This window comes from Schistocerca serialis, chromosome 5, assembly GCF_023864345.2.
Source record: "Schistocerca serialis cubense isolate TAMUIC-IGC-003099 chromosome 5, iqSchSeri2.2, whole genome shotgun sequence".
NCBI lineage: Eukaryota > Metazoa > Arthropoda > Insecta > Orthoptera > Acrididae > Schistocerca > Schistocerca serialis.
The window spans coordinates 721,196,062-721,210,875 of NC_064642.1; the positions used below are offsets into that span (position 1 = coordinate 721,196,062).

Consider the following 14,814-nt stretch of genomic DNA (forward strand, 5'->3'; position numbering starts at 1 on the left):
CCCCTGGTACAGGCGAGGCCCAGGGATTGGTAATAGCCTAAGCTATTACCTTCACTAATTGGCAATGGATCCCTCTTTCAGGAGTTAGAGAGGTGTGACCTGAGGTGTGAAAACAATCACCTAAGGCAGGTGAGCCTCCTCGGGAGGGGGGGTCCATGGGAATGAGTGTGCCATTGGAGACACTGGCAGTAATGGGGATTTTCTCACAATGAGCCAATCACCATCTCAGTCAATGTCTGCTAAATGTAAATGCAATGAGGGTAAAGATTCCAAGACTCTCCCAGCTGCACCTCAGCTCCTCATGGTATCATGTACTGAAGGAGGTCAGTCCTTTGCTAATCTTAATCCATTTAGTATTGGGAAAGGTGTTTATGCAATTGCCAGCCCTGTGAAACCTGTGTATCTCAATGAGCGAGCTGTCCAGAAGATACAGATGAAGTAAAAATTGTCTTACCCTGTTGCTCGCAAGTTATTGGCTAGTCAGAAGCCCTGCATTTTACCATCTGGAACTTACAGTACTATTCTAGCTGCATCTCGTTCCACGAAGGATATGGCCATGCAGACTTGCGACCTGAAATTCAGCTCTGGGATTTTAAATTTCCCCAGTGTTAGGGTAGCATCCCCATCTCCTTCTCCTCCAGCTGTGCAACAGGCCAGCAAATCTTTGTGTCCAGTGCCAAAATCAGCTGCTACACAACCAACAGGTCGGAAAGAACAGAAGGGATACTCCCGTGAAGACTTTTTACGTTCCTCCAGCCAGCAGACATCTGAGTCATCATCTGCCAACCGCAAAGGCCTCAAGAAATAAAATGAAGGCAAACTGTCGTCTCCTCCTTGACTCAGAGATCCTCTTCAATGGTGTTGCTGCGTGATACCCAGCCGACCTCCATTTCGCCAGTGCACACCACCAACCATTTTTCTGATCTGGAATTTGCAGGCCGACCCAGTGAGACTGCCGACACCTCTATAGAGCTCATGGACCATGATCTGCACCCTGTAGCAGTGAGTCTTCGAAGACTGGCGCTCGGCAGCCGCCAAGGTCACAACCCTTCATTTTTTCCATCGTGCCCATTCTCCGTCATCTCTCTCCTCCAAAGGAATGTTCACAGCATTAAATCCAACAAGCAGGAATCATGGCTGCCCTTGGCATTGCAGTGCCAACTTCGTTTTCTGCTCCGGGAAAAAAAAATTACGTCCTCACGACCACTTTGACCTCTTGCAGTTCTTTCCGATCCATTTTGACCTTACCCTTGAGGACAGCATTCCATCTCAAGGAGGAGTCATGCTGCTATTCCTGGATGATGTTCATGGTCAAACCATCTGACTGAACACCTGCTGCAAGCTGTTGCAGTCCACATTTTTCTTCCTCACTTCATCTTTTCTCTTTGTACCATCTACAGCCCCCCATCATTCAGTGTCAGCAGGGCAGACTTCCTCCAGCTTACTGGGCAACTTCTACACTCCATTTTGCTGCTCAGTAACTTTAATGAACACCATTCCCATTGGGGCTCTTCCAGATCCTGTTTGAAAGGTGCCCTCTTGACTGACCTTCTCAATCATGTCAACCTCATATACCTTGATGCTGGAGCAGCCATGTTCCATTCAGAAACCATGCACATTCTTTGGGATAGCAAAATAGCTACCAGGATTTCATTTACTTGTTCTTTTAACAGTTCTACTCCATCTTCTGTCGTATGGGCCAACCTCCGACAGCTCTCTGGGACCAAGGTCCATTCCCCAATACCCCGCGTGATCATAGCAGATGATGCCATTTTGGACCCCATTGTTATCTCCAACACCTTTGGCCATTATTTTGTGGCGATTTCGACTCCACCCACTATTACCCTGCCTTCCTCCATTGGAAATGAGTAGAGGAGGCTCAGGTGATACCCTTCTCCTCTCAGAATCGTAAATGCTACCATGCTGCCTTTACTATGAGGGAGCCTGATCATGTTCTCACTTCACCCTAATCTTCCACCTCAGGGCCAGCTGATATTCACTTTCAGATGTTGCAGCACCTTTCTCTTGTAGAAAAGCACTTTCTCCTTCATATGTAGAGTTGCATCTGGGCAGATGGCACGTTTCCCAGATGCCGGCATGAAGCCACTGTTGTATGCATACCTAAGCCCGATAAGGACAAACACCTTCCTTCTAGCTACTGCCACATTTCTCTCACCAGGTTTGTTTGCAAGATGATGGAATGTATGATTCATGCCCCTGTCTGGTATGGTGGCTCGAGCCTCGCACTTTACTAACCACTGTTCAATGAGGATTTTGAGTGCACCATTCTTCAGTTGCCAATGTTATCACTTTGTCAACCCAAGTTATGAACGGTTTTCTGCAGAAATACCAGACTGTGGCTATGTTTTTTTATTTGGAGAAAGCCTGTGACACGTGCTGGAGGACTGGTATCCTACCTAGTCTCTACACATGGGGCTTCCGAGGCCACCTGAGAGTTTTCAAAGTATGTGTGGGTTCTACCTTGTCAGACAGCTTTATCCAGGAAAAGTTGCCTCAGAGCTCCATCCTGAGCATAGTTATCTTTGCTATAGCTATTAACCCTATTAGGACCTGTGTCCCACCAGACATCTCTCACTCCCTTTTTGTTGACGATTTTGTAGTCTATTGCACATCGACAATGGCTCCCCCCTTCTCTGCTGTTTGTATGAATTTCTGGCGGTGCAGCAGGTTTCTCTTCCACTGTCTTTGCATCTTGGGCTTGTTGCTCTTCCATTCACTGAAATTACAAAATTCTTGGGGCTCACGGTTGATGGAAAACTTTGTAGGTCCTCTCTTGTGTCTTACCTGGCCGCCCGCTGTACTTGGTCCCTGAGTGTCCTAGTGTCCGAAGCAGTACTTCCTGGGGGGCGGGAAGGATCACCCTCCTCAATTTGTACTGATCCCTTGTCCATTCGAAACTTGAGTGTGTGTTTCGTTTATGAATCTGCACATCTGTTTATCTTATGCCATGTAATACAATCCACCATCATGGAATCCGTTTGGCCACTGGCGCCTTTTGCAGTAGGCCAGTTGAGAGTCTCTATGCAGAAGCTGTCGAACTACCATTGTCATACCGATGTGATGCTCCCCTCAGTGGATACGCATGCCTTTTGTCGGGCGTGCCCAGCCACTCATCCAATGCCTCCTTCTTAGAGCACGTCCCTTTTCTGTTACCTCCTGGAGTTCATTTTCAGCAAGTGCTGCAGTAGTTTAACTTCACGCTACCTGCCACATTCCCGATGGGTGTGACCCTTTCACTACCTTGTCTTCATGTGGCCACCTATGTTCACCTTGAACTTCATTCGCTTCTTAAGGCAACTACTCTAGATTTGATCTGTTGCTGTAAATTTCTCAACCATCGCACGGAATTTAGCAATAGTACCTTTGTGTACACTGATGACTCTCGGACTGACCATGGCATCGGGTGCGCCTTTGTCATAGGCACCAGTGATCTTCGATATCGGCTTTCAAAATATTTCTCAGTATTTACAGCAGAGCTCTTAAGTCCTGTGTCAGGCCATGCACTGCGTCCAGCGACACAGACTTTTCAATTGTGTTGTCTGCTCCAGTCTTTCAATGCCCTTCAGGGCATCTGTGTGCTGTACACAGTCCATCCCTTAGTGCAACGGGTCCAAGGAAGCTTCCACTTGCTCGCTCTTCAGGGAGCCACTACGATTTTTATGTGGGTCCCTGGTCACACCAGTCTGACGGGGAACGAGACTGCAGGTGCTGCTGCAGCCTGCTAGTTCTTCCGTTCCTTCCGGTATTCTCTTTGTCATCATCTGTCAGCAAGTGGTGTACCTTTGGCATCAATACTGGTCTCCCCTTCATGAGAACAAGCTCCAAAGCATTAAACCTCTCCCAGCAGCTTGGCTGACCACCTCTCAGTCCTCTCGGCACAAGGAGACATTTTAGCTAGGTTGCGTTTGGGTGCTGTCGTTTTAACCATCACCATTTGTTAAGTGTTGGTCCCCCACCAATTTTGTTGTGCATTGTCATCAGCCTTTGACAGTTCACTACTTCCTAACTGAACGCCCTTTTTTAATCACTTACATTCTACTGTATGTTTGCCATCATGAATTATTAGCTGTTTTAGCAAACAACACACAGGTTGCCGACCACGTTTTACTTCCTATCCACTGTAGCAGTATGGTGAAGGACATTTAATCTTTAGTTCGGGACATTCTTTGTCTCTATGGTGTATTTTGTGCATGTTTCTCCAAGAGGAAATCCTTGTTCTTAGTTCTCTATCCTTCCATCGATTGGGCTTATCATGTAGTCAGTTTTATATGACCTAACATAAAGTGGAGTTTTCAATGTCTAAGTAAACACTTTGTGGAGGTGATATAAGGCTTATGAGAAAACTCCAATAAGTACACAAGTCTGTAAGAGATACAAGATGACCCATAGAACACAGACCTGAAAAAGTGAATAATGAGACAGAAATTTGAAAGAGAAGAAAGATAGTAGTGACGAGAGAAGTGATAAGAAAGAGGGATTGAACTCAAAACTGTCTTGCATAAGAAGAAATGAAGTGTGCTTTTCTGTACAAAGTGCTTGTTGGTAGTGGACTAACAGGATGAAAAAAGTGAACTAATTCACTAAGCTAAAAGTAAGTTTTAGCTAAATGTGATAAATAGAGCCTGAATTTCCATGCAAGTGCTTGTTGCATTTGTGGGAATTCCAGGATGGAATATCAGCAATATAAGGTAAAGGGTAGATTGCTACTCTCCATAAAAATGAAATGTTGAGCTGCAGACAGGCACAGTGAAAAGAGTTATACATTCAGCTTTCAGCAAAAGCCTTTGTGAGAAAAGAAAGTGCGTGCGCGCGCGCGCGCGCGCACACACACACACACACACACACACACACACACACACACACACGCACACACACACACACACGCACAGATGACTGCTATCTCTGGCAAGAGCTGTGCCTGTCTGCAACTCTAGGTGTCATCTTTATGGCGAGTAACAGTTTAGCCTTTTCCTAACTTTGTTGCATGTATATATGTTCAGCAGTTTGTGATGTAAATAGATATTTTGGAGATTTAATTGACATAACTACATGAATTTAGACATTTTTTTCTTTATCGATTTGAGCCTTTATGGACTGTGTGGTAACAACCAATTTCATTTTAGTGTCTAGGTCTTGTTCTTTTTCCAGCTTTGACATCCTGCCGGTATCTTCTGAGCCCATCAAGAAGTGCCTGTTAATGCTCTTCGGATGAAGGTCCTCTCCGTCTTTTGGATGTTGATGCCATTTTAAAACCTTGGTAGTTGTTCACCAATCTTCTAAATTTGTTCCTGTCAGGAATTTCTTTCTCTGAGATACCAATCTGCCTAAGATCTTTTTCACATTCTTCGAACCATCTCGGCCTTGTTTTCTTAGATTGGATGAAACTCCATATTCTTTTTGTTAGTCGATCACCATACATCCTCATGAGATGACCGTAAAATAACGATCGTCTCTTCTTAATGGATGCTGTTATAGGCTCTGTCTTGCTCTACAAGTCCCCATTTTCTCTCATTCGCCGTTGTCCATCAACCCATCCATTACCTATGATTTTCCTAAATATCCTATACTTTCGCTTTTCCAGCCACTCAGCTTGACCTTGTCTATTCATGGTCAAAGTTTCAGATGCATATAACCCCTCAGGTTTTACAACTGTATTATAATGTTGGAACTTGGCCCCTATACTCATAGACTTTTTGTTATAGGTATTCTTTGTCAATTGGTATTTATAATACCTACTACGTCTTTTTCTGGTCTCATTGCAAATGCTGGACTAACTTGTGTTGCATCACTTTGTTGTCTGTCTGTCCAACTGTTAAGAACCCTTTTTCTGTGGAATTGATACAGATATCAAATTCAAATTTATGTCACATACTAAGGTGAATGGTCCCTTGGCATTGTAAAAAATTTAAGCTTTTAAGTCACTACAGTCAAAAGATATGGTGATTTATGTTGCATATTTTGATACTCGCAAACTCACTCACTAAAATCTGTAGGATACATACTGTTGATCTAGAATCATGAATTTTGGCAAGAAGCAAGGTTTCGCAGTACAGGTATATCATACGGAAGTCTTGGAATTCCCGGGATCTATATCTTGCCAATATCAATATCAATAACAGGCAAAAATTGTCAAAGATTCTTGATTCCCGAGATGGTTGAACTATCTGCTTACGTAATTAAGTTTGTACGGAACCCTCAGGGTGGGAGTCCTACTTGCACTTGGACAGTTTTTTTGTGCCAAAAATACATGAGTAATTTCATGAATTTTGTTACAATCTGTAAACTTCATAGTGATCTCAAGTGCCCTAATTTGACTTGTTAAATGTGTGTAGAAGTCAGTATACTTCATGGTGATAAATTTAAGTCCAAAATATTCTATTGTTGTTAACGGATGCTGCCACATGTATGACGAAGGCCAGGAAAACATTTAAAATGCATATTTTATGCTAACCTAAAATGTGTTACATCCTTAGCCCACGCTTTAAATCATGTAGTTGAAGCAGTATGTCGAAAATATGATAATGTGATTCTGCTAATGTCCTCCACAAACAAAGTAAACTGAGACACAAAATACAAGGGTATGATGTAATGACAGCTGTAACTAAGTCATATGCAGACTTTCTTTCCTATTCAAGATATTCTTGGAAGCACCTGTCCCTGTGGCCGCATTTAGAGATATACTGCCAGTTTTAGCTTTTTGATGCGTTTAGGATAAATACTGCCATCTTTTACTGCAAAAAATAACCTTAGGGCGGGCCCATATGTTGCCAAGCTTGTTTCATCTACACCCCAGAAATTTGTCTTTAAATATGTCTGCTTGTGTCTGTATATGTGTGGATGGATGTGTGTGTGTGTGTGTGTGTGTGTGTGTGTGTGTGTGTGTGTGTGTGTGCGAGTGTATACCTGTCCTTTTTTCCCCCTAAGGTAAGTCTTTCCGCTCCCGGGATTGGAATGACTCCTTACCCTCTCCCTTAAAACGCACATCCTTTCGTCTTTCCCTCTCCTTCCCTCTTTCCTGATGAGGCAACAGTTTGTTGCGAAAGCTTGAATTTTGTGTGTATGTTTGTGTTTGTTTGTGTGTCTATCGACATGCCAGTGCTTTCGTTTGGTAAGTCACATCATCTTTGCTTTTAGATATATTATTGTGTTGTAATAAATTTGTTGTCATATTGAAGATGGTTATAAAATTTAAAATTATAAGGCAGCTGTCCTTAACCTGAAAAAGCTAATTTGAACATCACATTGCTTTATTAGGCATGGTCTTGTTATATTTCCTTTATGTCTCCCTCACCTTTGAATGGACTTACACACACACACACACACACACACACACACACACACACACACACGGCACCCGTTGTGTCTGGGCACTGAGATCCCACTGTGTCAATCATTTCCAGAATTGAAAGAGGTTATAAGTGGCAGAAAAAAATCCTAGCCTGATTGTGAATTCAACCTCAAACTTATTGATTTGCGATCTGACACTTATCCACCACAACATACTTTCAACAGCATATATGAATAAATAAATAAAAATATAACTGAGATCTGTAGATTAATAATTATCATAAAGAGAAAATGCTGGATCTCTAGTTGACCAAAGTAGAACTCGTTGATGGGAATTAATGATCTATTTTTCAGGAGCCACTCCACTGTTCAACACTTCATCATACAGGTATGCTTTTATTTATACTTCCAATATTGGGTTGAACAATACTGTCCTCAACCAAACAAAACAAGTACCTGTGTTGATTGTGATCTGATGCTTCACAGTGAGAAGAATACACACCACTACACTGATTCTTTGTTTTCTTGTGTACATTTTTATAACATGGCTTATTTGGGTGACTTCGTATAGTTCCCATTTTTCATTTTAAATTTTTGTTTTGTTTTGTTTTGTAAGCTGTTGATGCTACTTGACTGATCCAACCGCAACAAAATAATCATTCGCTATGGTTGAAAATCCAAGTTGTGGTCATGCATGATATTTGTTTCCTTTGACAGGTTCGAACGAGATCAGTGGGTGAACTTGTGCAGTTCTACTACCTTTGGAAGAAAACTGAGCGCCATGACATATTTGCCAACAAGGCTCGGTTGGAGAAGAAGAAATACACACTACATCCTGGCATCACTGACTACATGGATCGCTTTTTGGAAGAGCAGGAGGGACACCGTGACCGTAGCTCGTCACCAAACATTAATTGTTTAATTTACGGTGATCCCAAACGTCGTGGTAGTGGTGGCACTGGTGCTAGTAGCGCTACAGATGGCCAGACGGACAGTGCAGGACAGGACAGTACTGGCCAAACTTCTGTCACAGCTGGAATTGCAGTGGAAAGCAGTGGTCTTGCTGGAGAGACTGGTGCGCGACAGGACACGACAGTAGCATAAAAAAGAAAAGGATCTTGTAATTATATTTCACAATCACAGACTAACGAAACTCTATCATCATTGCACTGTTGTCCCTCCAGTGCACTTTGGTTCCTCAGTTCACAGGAAACTGTATTTAACTTATGAAGTTTTACATCTTCAAGGTATTTCACGTTTCACCAGCATTTGCGTGACGTTTCTTTGAACTTGAAAAACTTATGACAGTGGACTATTACTTTGTGTTGTAGTCTTTTTAATGGACCTGTCACTGGCACAGGCCAGCATCTGAGAACTTTCTCAGTCCTTTCAGCTTTAATTGCTTAATTTCCTCCTCCACATTATTGAGACAATGAAATTGGTTCAATAGGATTGACATGGGTGATAAAGTAGTCAACTAAAGCATTATATATCATTGGCTTGCATATAAAAAGCAATGATCTTGAGTGCTTTACCAATTCCCAGGTTCTGTAGTTTCATATTTTGTTATTGTTCCTGAAATGTGTGAAATTCTGAAAATATATATATTTTGCTTTTTATATGCTGTGAACTTGTGCTAACATGTAATTTGAAATTCTTAGGTTTCTTAAAAATAAATATGTAAACACATCTTGTACTCTGTGTGTGTGTGTGTGTGTGTGTGTGTGTGTGTGTGTGAGAGAGAGAGAGAGAGAGAGAGAGAGAGAGAGAGAGAGAGAGAGAGAGAGAGAGAACTTTTTAAAGTTATAAACAATGCCAGTAGTGTTGTGTATAATCGAGATGTCCTATATGGAACATGATATATTAATTTGATTGTGTATCATTCACTTGTTCCTTGCTTTATATTGTAATAGTCTTGTAGTTTCCCCTTACTAAAGCACATTACTCTGCCCCTTCCTCCATTAAAAAGTTTTGTTGGTTATACCTGTTGCTGTTTCATTGTTACTATAATGTCTGTATTTAATATGTATGTATGTATTTAAAGCATTAAGTGAGGCATCATATTATTGACATGGGTTCTAATATATAAAATTAGTTTGGGATTAGTTATTTGCTACTATTAGTTGCAAAATGCCAAACAAATAAGAGTAAGCATCTGGAAAGCAGAATTTTGCTTTTTTTTCCCTGTAGTATTCCCTATTAGACTGTGATAGAGATCAACTATGCAACAATCTGACTGCCAGTCGTAGAACAGTGCTGTGCTAAAATATTATTTCCTTTTCTAGATTTTTTTAACTTTATGTTCTCCTGATAAGTATACATTTTTTAAAATAAAAGTTCGGTATGTAAAATAAAAGAAGCTGCGTAGTTCTCTTCAGGTAACAAGAGTTTATTAGAAGGACAAAATCTGCTGCTGCTATTACTTTGGAAATGCCAGTGACAGGTTTTGTGTTAGGACTGTAGAAGTTTTACCATTTAAACAATCATTTGAATTTATCCATGTATATACATAATATATTTTTATACAGTATGTTAGAGTAATACCTGTTTTAAATACATTGTAACTAATTTTAGAAGAAAGAGTGTATATTGTATGGGCTGACATGCAGTTGTTATTTCCCATATAAATCATTGTGTTGCGGCAAATGCTTGGGAATCCTAAAATATTACAATTTTTACTAGGTCATGTTTAAATAGTTAGTACGTAAGTGATGGGATTTGCATTTCCTGTAGAATCCAATTTTATGTAGGTTTGATGTGATGTGAGAATGATGTGAAGAAACAGAAACATTATTTTTTATACCTGTATCCACTGGATATGGTATTTTAATAAGCTTTTTTTTGCATAATTGAACTGGCAATGAAATGATATATTTTGAATTATAGTCCTCATTTGAACTCCACTTCCATTATATCTTCCATTAATTTGCTGTACATTATTACACTTCATGGAAGCTTCATATGGTCTTTGAATACATTATGAATATTTTTCCGTTTTTATTGTATGTAAGGGAAGGCATGATCAACAAAAACCACTGGAATATATCTAAATTTATAAAAAAAATTATCAATAACTGAAAATGAACTGAATTGATTGGAGAGTATTCTTCGAATAGCAAATGAAAAAAAAAAAAAAGGTGTGTTGTTTGTTAAAATGTAGTTTCTTTTTTTCAGCCTTGAAACATTCTTATGTCATAAATGCAAAAGAGCAGATACACTTAAATATTAACATCATTTCTGCAAGATGAACATGCAGTTTGTACAAGAAAATGTCTCTGCAATTGTCTGTTGTATTCTAGTGAAATAATAGCAGAGGTACATTCCCATGCTTGGTCAGTTTTCTTCTTGTGGCAATGATGTTGCTAATTTGATTAATGCAGCCTTTGTTAACTTACCTGGAACTGAGCAAAATGGCACAGTGGTAAGTAACTGGGATCAAATCCTCCCCGTCCAACCATCCTGATTTAGGTTTTAAGTGGTTTCTATAAATTGCCATAAGGGCTCCTCTGAAAATGACAGGGCTAACATTCTCCACCAATCCGAGCTTATGTTTCATCTGTTGTGATGTCTTCAGTAATGGATCATTAAGCCTTAATCTTCCTTCTTCCTTTATGACTTTAACATTTAGTACATCAGGCCAATAAGTGAAACAAGTCATGAGAAAATAATAGAGTACAACCCAATGTAGCTGTGGTTTTGTCATTTGCATAAAATATTCTTGAAAGATTCAGTTTTATTTTTTGACACAAAAAGTGAATCCCAACAGAGAAAAAAATCAAAAATTCACTCTGTGTTAGTTTGGTTGAGGCTCTTCCCTATATTTATAGTTCAGTAACTGAAGGAGGCAGTGATATTATGGAAGTTGTTTTGACAGTTAATTAAAATCCAACAGGAGACAATGCTGAATAAGAAAATTATGGTTTCACAATTACTCTACTGCTTTTTCTCAATTATTCTACAGCAATTGTTATGTGCTTCCAGAATTATTTCAGAGACAGAAGCACTAATGTTTCTGCACAGGAAGTATGGGTTCAGCTCAGGCAACTCCTTTCCGCAGATGACTTACCTATACAGACTGATTCCATGATGGTGTTACAAATTCTAAGGGATGATAGAGAATGGTAAATGTATCAATTTGATGTTGGGGACCCTGGTCCAGATAGGACTGAGTCAAAAGTTATAAGTGAAAATCATTCTGATACCTCTGATAGCAGAATACATGTACTAGCACTGATGTTTCTAATATTTTAGGGTACATAATTTTCAGATATGGAAGCAGAGACTGAAACAAGAAAAAAAAGTCTAGTAAAAATGGGATCCAAAGTGCATACTTTAAGAGTTCTGAGGACTTGTTCATCTTCACGTCTTTGAACGTCTCTTCTAGTGAACAGTGCCCATAGCTCTAAGGTAGAGCCCATGTTTACTAGATATTTTTTTCTCGTTTTTGCCCATTCTACTACCTGTGAAAGTTGCCTACCCTACAATCTTAGCAAAAACAGTACCAATACATGTATTCCGCTGTCAGATGTATCAGAATGATTTTCACTTACAATTTTAGACTCTGTCATTTCCAGACCAGGGTCCCAAACCTCAGGTTGACTGATTTCCCCTGTTGCATTGTCCCTGGAAATTTGTATCATTGTCGTGGGATCGCCCCGTATAATTACGTTCTTTCTTTTATAAATATTCCATGGCATATGATGTGTGAACAATTAAAATTTGTTTCTGTTAATATTCATATATCATGTAATCAATTTATTAGTTCTCCTGGTCTGATCCATCACAGTAGAAACTTTTTTAATGTATTTCTTTATTTGGTTAATGTCTGTTTATGGGCTGTTATTACATTGGCAATGAGGTGCAAAATTTTAATTTATTGTCAGTTAATGCTACAATTTGTAGAATTTTTTTTCTGATTCTGGAGTCTACCAGGTAAAGAATGTGGCAGAGAGAAGTTTTAACTTTATCATTAATTTGGTAACTTTTTCAGATTTTATGAGAGTAATGGTCACATAACCCTGAAGTGTGTGTTATATAGTTTAGATTAGTCTGTATGTTTTGCAGGGGGCTAGTGGCTCTTTTGTGATTAAACCAAATAATCTCAGTTAATATGAAAGTTTCATACAAATAATAGTTTTCTTTAAAGAGACAGAAAAGCGTCCAGAAGCTAGCTTTAAATGTAATTGTGTAACATTATTATATGACCTGGGGTGGTGAAGAGGGGGCCGGAATGCAGTCACACATAACTTTACAGAAAAATTGCAGAGACAAAGATAAAATTTGTTTAGATTCAGAATTCTGCAGTTTCAGTGAAGAGTGACTTTGCAGCACAATTCTCTAGTGACAACAATGTAGGCGTAGTGCATCAGTAACTAAAAAATAAAAACAAATATGAATAGTACCTAAATTACTGTGTTTCCTTCAGTTATATTTATCTGAACGTGGATTAAATACTGTTGTGCCAAAAAGTAATATTATTATAGATACGACCAAACCATGACTGATAAAGAAGTGTTTTATCATTCACAAATGTCAAATTGGAAGGTTGGAGGGGAGGGGGGAGTGGCGGAAGACAACATTTTATGTGATAGATTGAGACTCTGTCTGGTGGGGTGTATGATTATCCGGGAATTTTAGAATAGGATGAAATTCTGCAAAATAAAAGATTTCCTACTTTTTGAAAATATGTTGAGAAGTCTTCCACTGACACCGTATGTAGGTAAATGCAAAATAACACATTTTTGTGCTGTTATTTTTCATCTGATTTTAGCAGGATTTATCAGAACACATGCTAGAAGTCAGCAATATTTTTAAAAATAATAATAAAAAGTCATAGATTTGGAATTTAATGAAGAGAAGTACCAACCAAGACAAGACCATGAAAAATATATTGTGGATAGTTATAAGAAGTTTGGTTGGCTAGGATGGAGGTGTGGTGGTTGGGTTGCCAGAAGAACATTGGTGAGTTTAGGACAGATGTGCAGTAATTGAACTGCCAGGGACATGAACAAATAGACTTTAAAATTTCAGAATTTGTTCACAGATGGAACCTTATAGTTGACACATTACAAATGTTGGTTGCTCTTGACCAGTGGGTTTTATTTATTGCCTTCCTCTTTACTTCTCATTTGTATAAATGCTCTCATAAATTTTGCATCCAAAAGATTGGTGACAGCATTTTCTTGTGTTTTATTATCTGTGTATTGATTTGGTGTTGTAGTTTATTATCCAGTGTTTACTATAAACAAACAAGTGCATCTTATGTAAGAATAATATTCAAGGAATTCATAATGTTCTCAGAGGGTAAAGAACGTTTAAACCTGGAATTTATATTGTTTTTATAACAGTTAATCCACTGATGATTGGTTGTTATTATATTTGCAGAAAGGTGATAAGAAGTTAGTATAAGTACGATTTACTAAAAAAGAAAAGCATTAAATGACTCCTGGGAGAAATTATTTCACCCAGTTTTGATTTTAAAATGTTGTGGATTAATACAGAGTTTATATAGCTCTACAGCAAATGTTACATGCTTCTAGTAGGTTTTTAATATTCATTCAGATGTTCTGTTTGTATCTTACGATGATATTTTACGAGAAGTTTTTATAATCGTTTTTGACAAGGTTATGTGCAGGAAACTGAAAACTGCTGTACAGAAAAGTAAAAATGCTGTAGTGTTCAAATATGGATAAACAAATGCTATTTATGGTGTTTTACACTAGTTTAAAATACATTTTTGATAGAAATTTTTGTTTTGTTAGAATTTTAACTATACATGTAAATATCTGTATTCATTTTTCTCACAGTTGTTATGCCTTCTGACTTTTTGTGGCTACTTGGAGCAATAAAATAATATTTTGGCAATTAGATAAGAACTTTTTTTTTAATTTGTGAGGCTAAGTTAAAATTTATGTCTTATTGGGAGTTAAACCTCTCTTCATTTGCTCTGTATCGTTAATTAGGTGAACTTTTCTTCTAGATAATATCTTACTTGTCCAAGCAACAACAGACATTTTACTGTTCATTTTCTGGATTTCATTATTGTTATGACCAGTATCTCGTCTTTTCACTGTTGTGACAAAATATTTGAAAGGGGGAGGAGGTGAAAGAAGGTCTGCTACCCTTCTCAAGCTTCAGTTGCTTATGTGTTGCATTTCTGACTTGTAGTAAAAGAGCACCAGTCTACAATTTGCCTGCGGATAGGTATGAGGAAACCACTGGAAAACCAAACTCTGTACAGGTCTGGCTATATAGCAAGACAAAGTCACTATCCACACATTTCCGGCTGTGTGCCTTTGATATATATACTACATTTTATCTTCTCTTATTATGTGATATGAGTGTCATGGCAAGTGCCACTGCTTGTATCTCAAATTCAAGATTTTGACAGTATTTCAGATAGACGAGAACTATTAACTTGTGTCATATGTTATTAACGTTACTGTCTGCTAATTATTTGTAATTAAATGAAAAGTGTGTAACAGATACCAAGTCACCATACCAAAC

At 38.8% G+C, this 14,814-nt stretch overlaps 1 protein-coding gene across 6 annotated transcripts in view; it reads left to right on the forward strand.

Annotated features, from left to right (window-relative positions):
- LOC126481408 (mesoderm induction early response protein 1) overlaps positions 1–14,164 on the forward strand; it is a 205,221-nt gene extending 191,057 nt beyond the window's left edge. For all 6 annotated transcript variants that reach the window (XM_050105137.1, XM_050105141.1, XM_050105139.1 and 3 more), the window contains one exon: positions 8,026–14,164. In XM_050105137.1, coding sequence (XP_049961094.1) covers positions 8,026–8,412 — 387 coding nt within the window. In that variant the 3' untranslated portion in view covers positions 8,413–14,164. The remainder of the gene's footprint in view (positions 1–8,025) is intronic.
- The last annotated feature ends 650 nt before the right edge of the window (positions 14,165–14,814 follow it).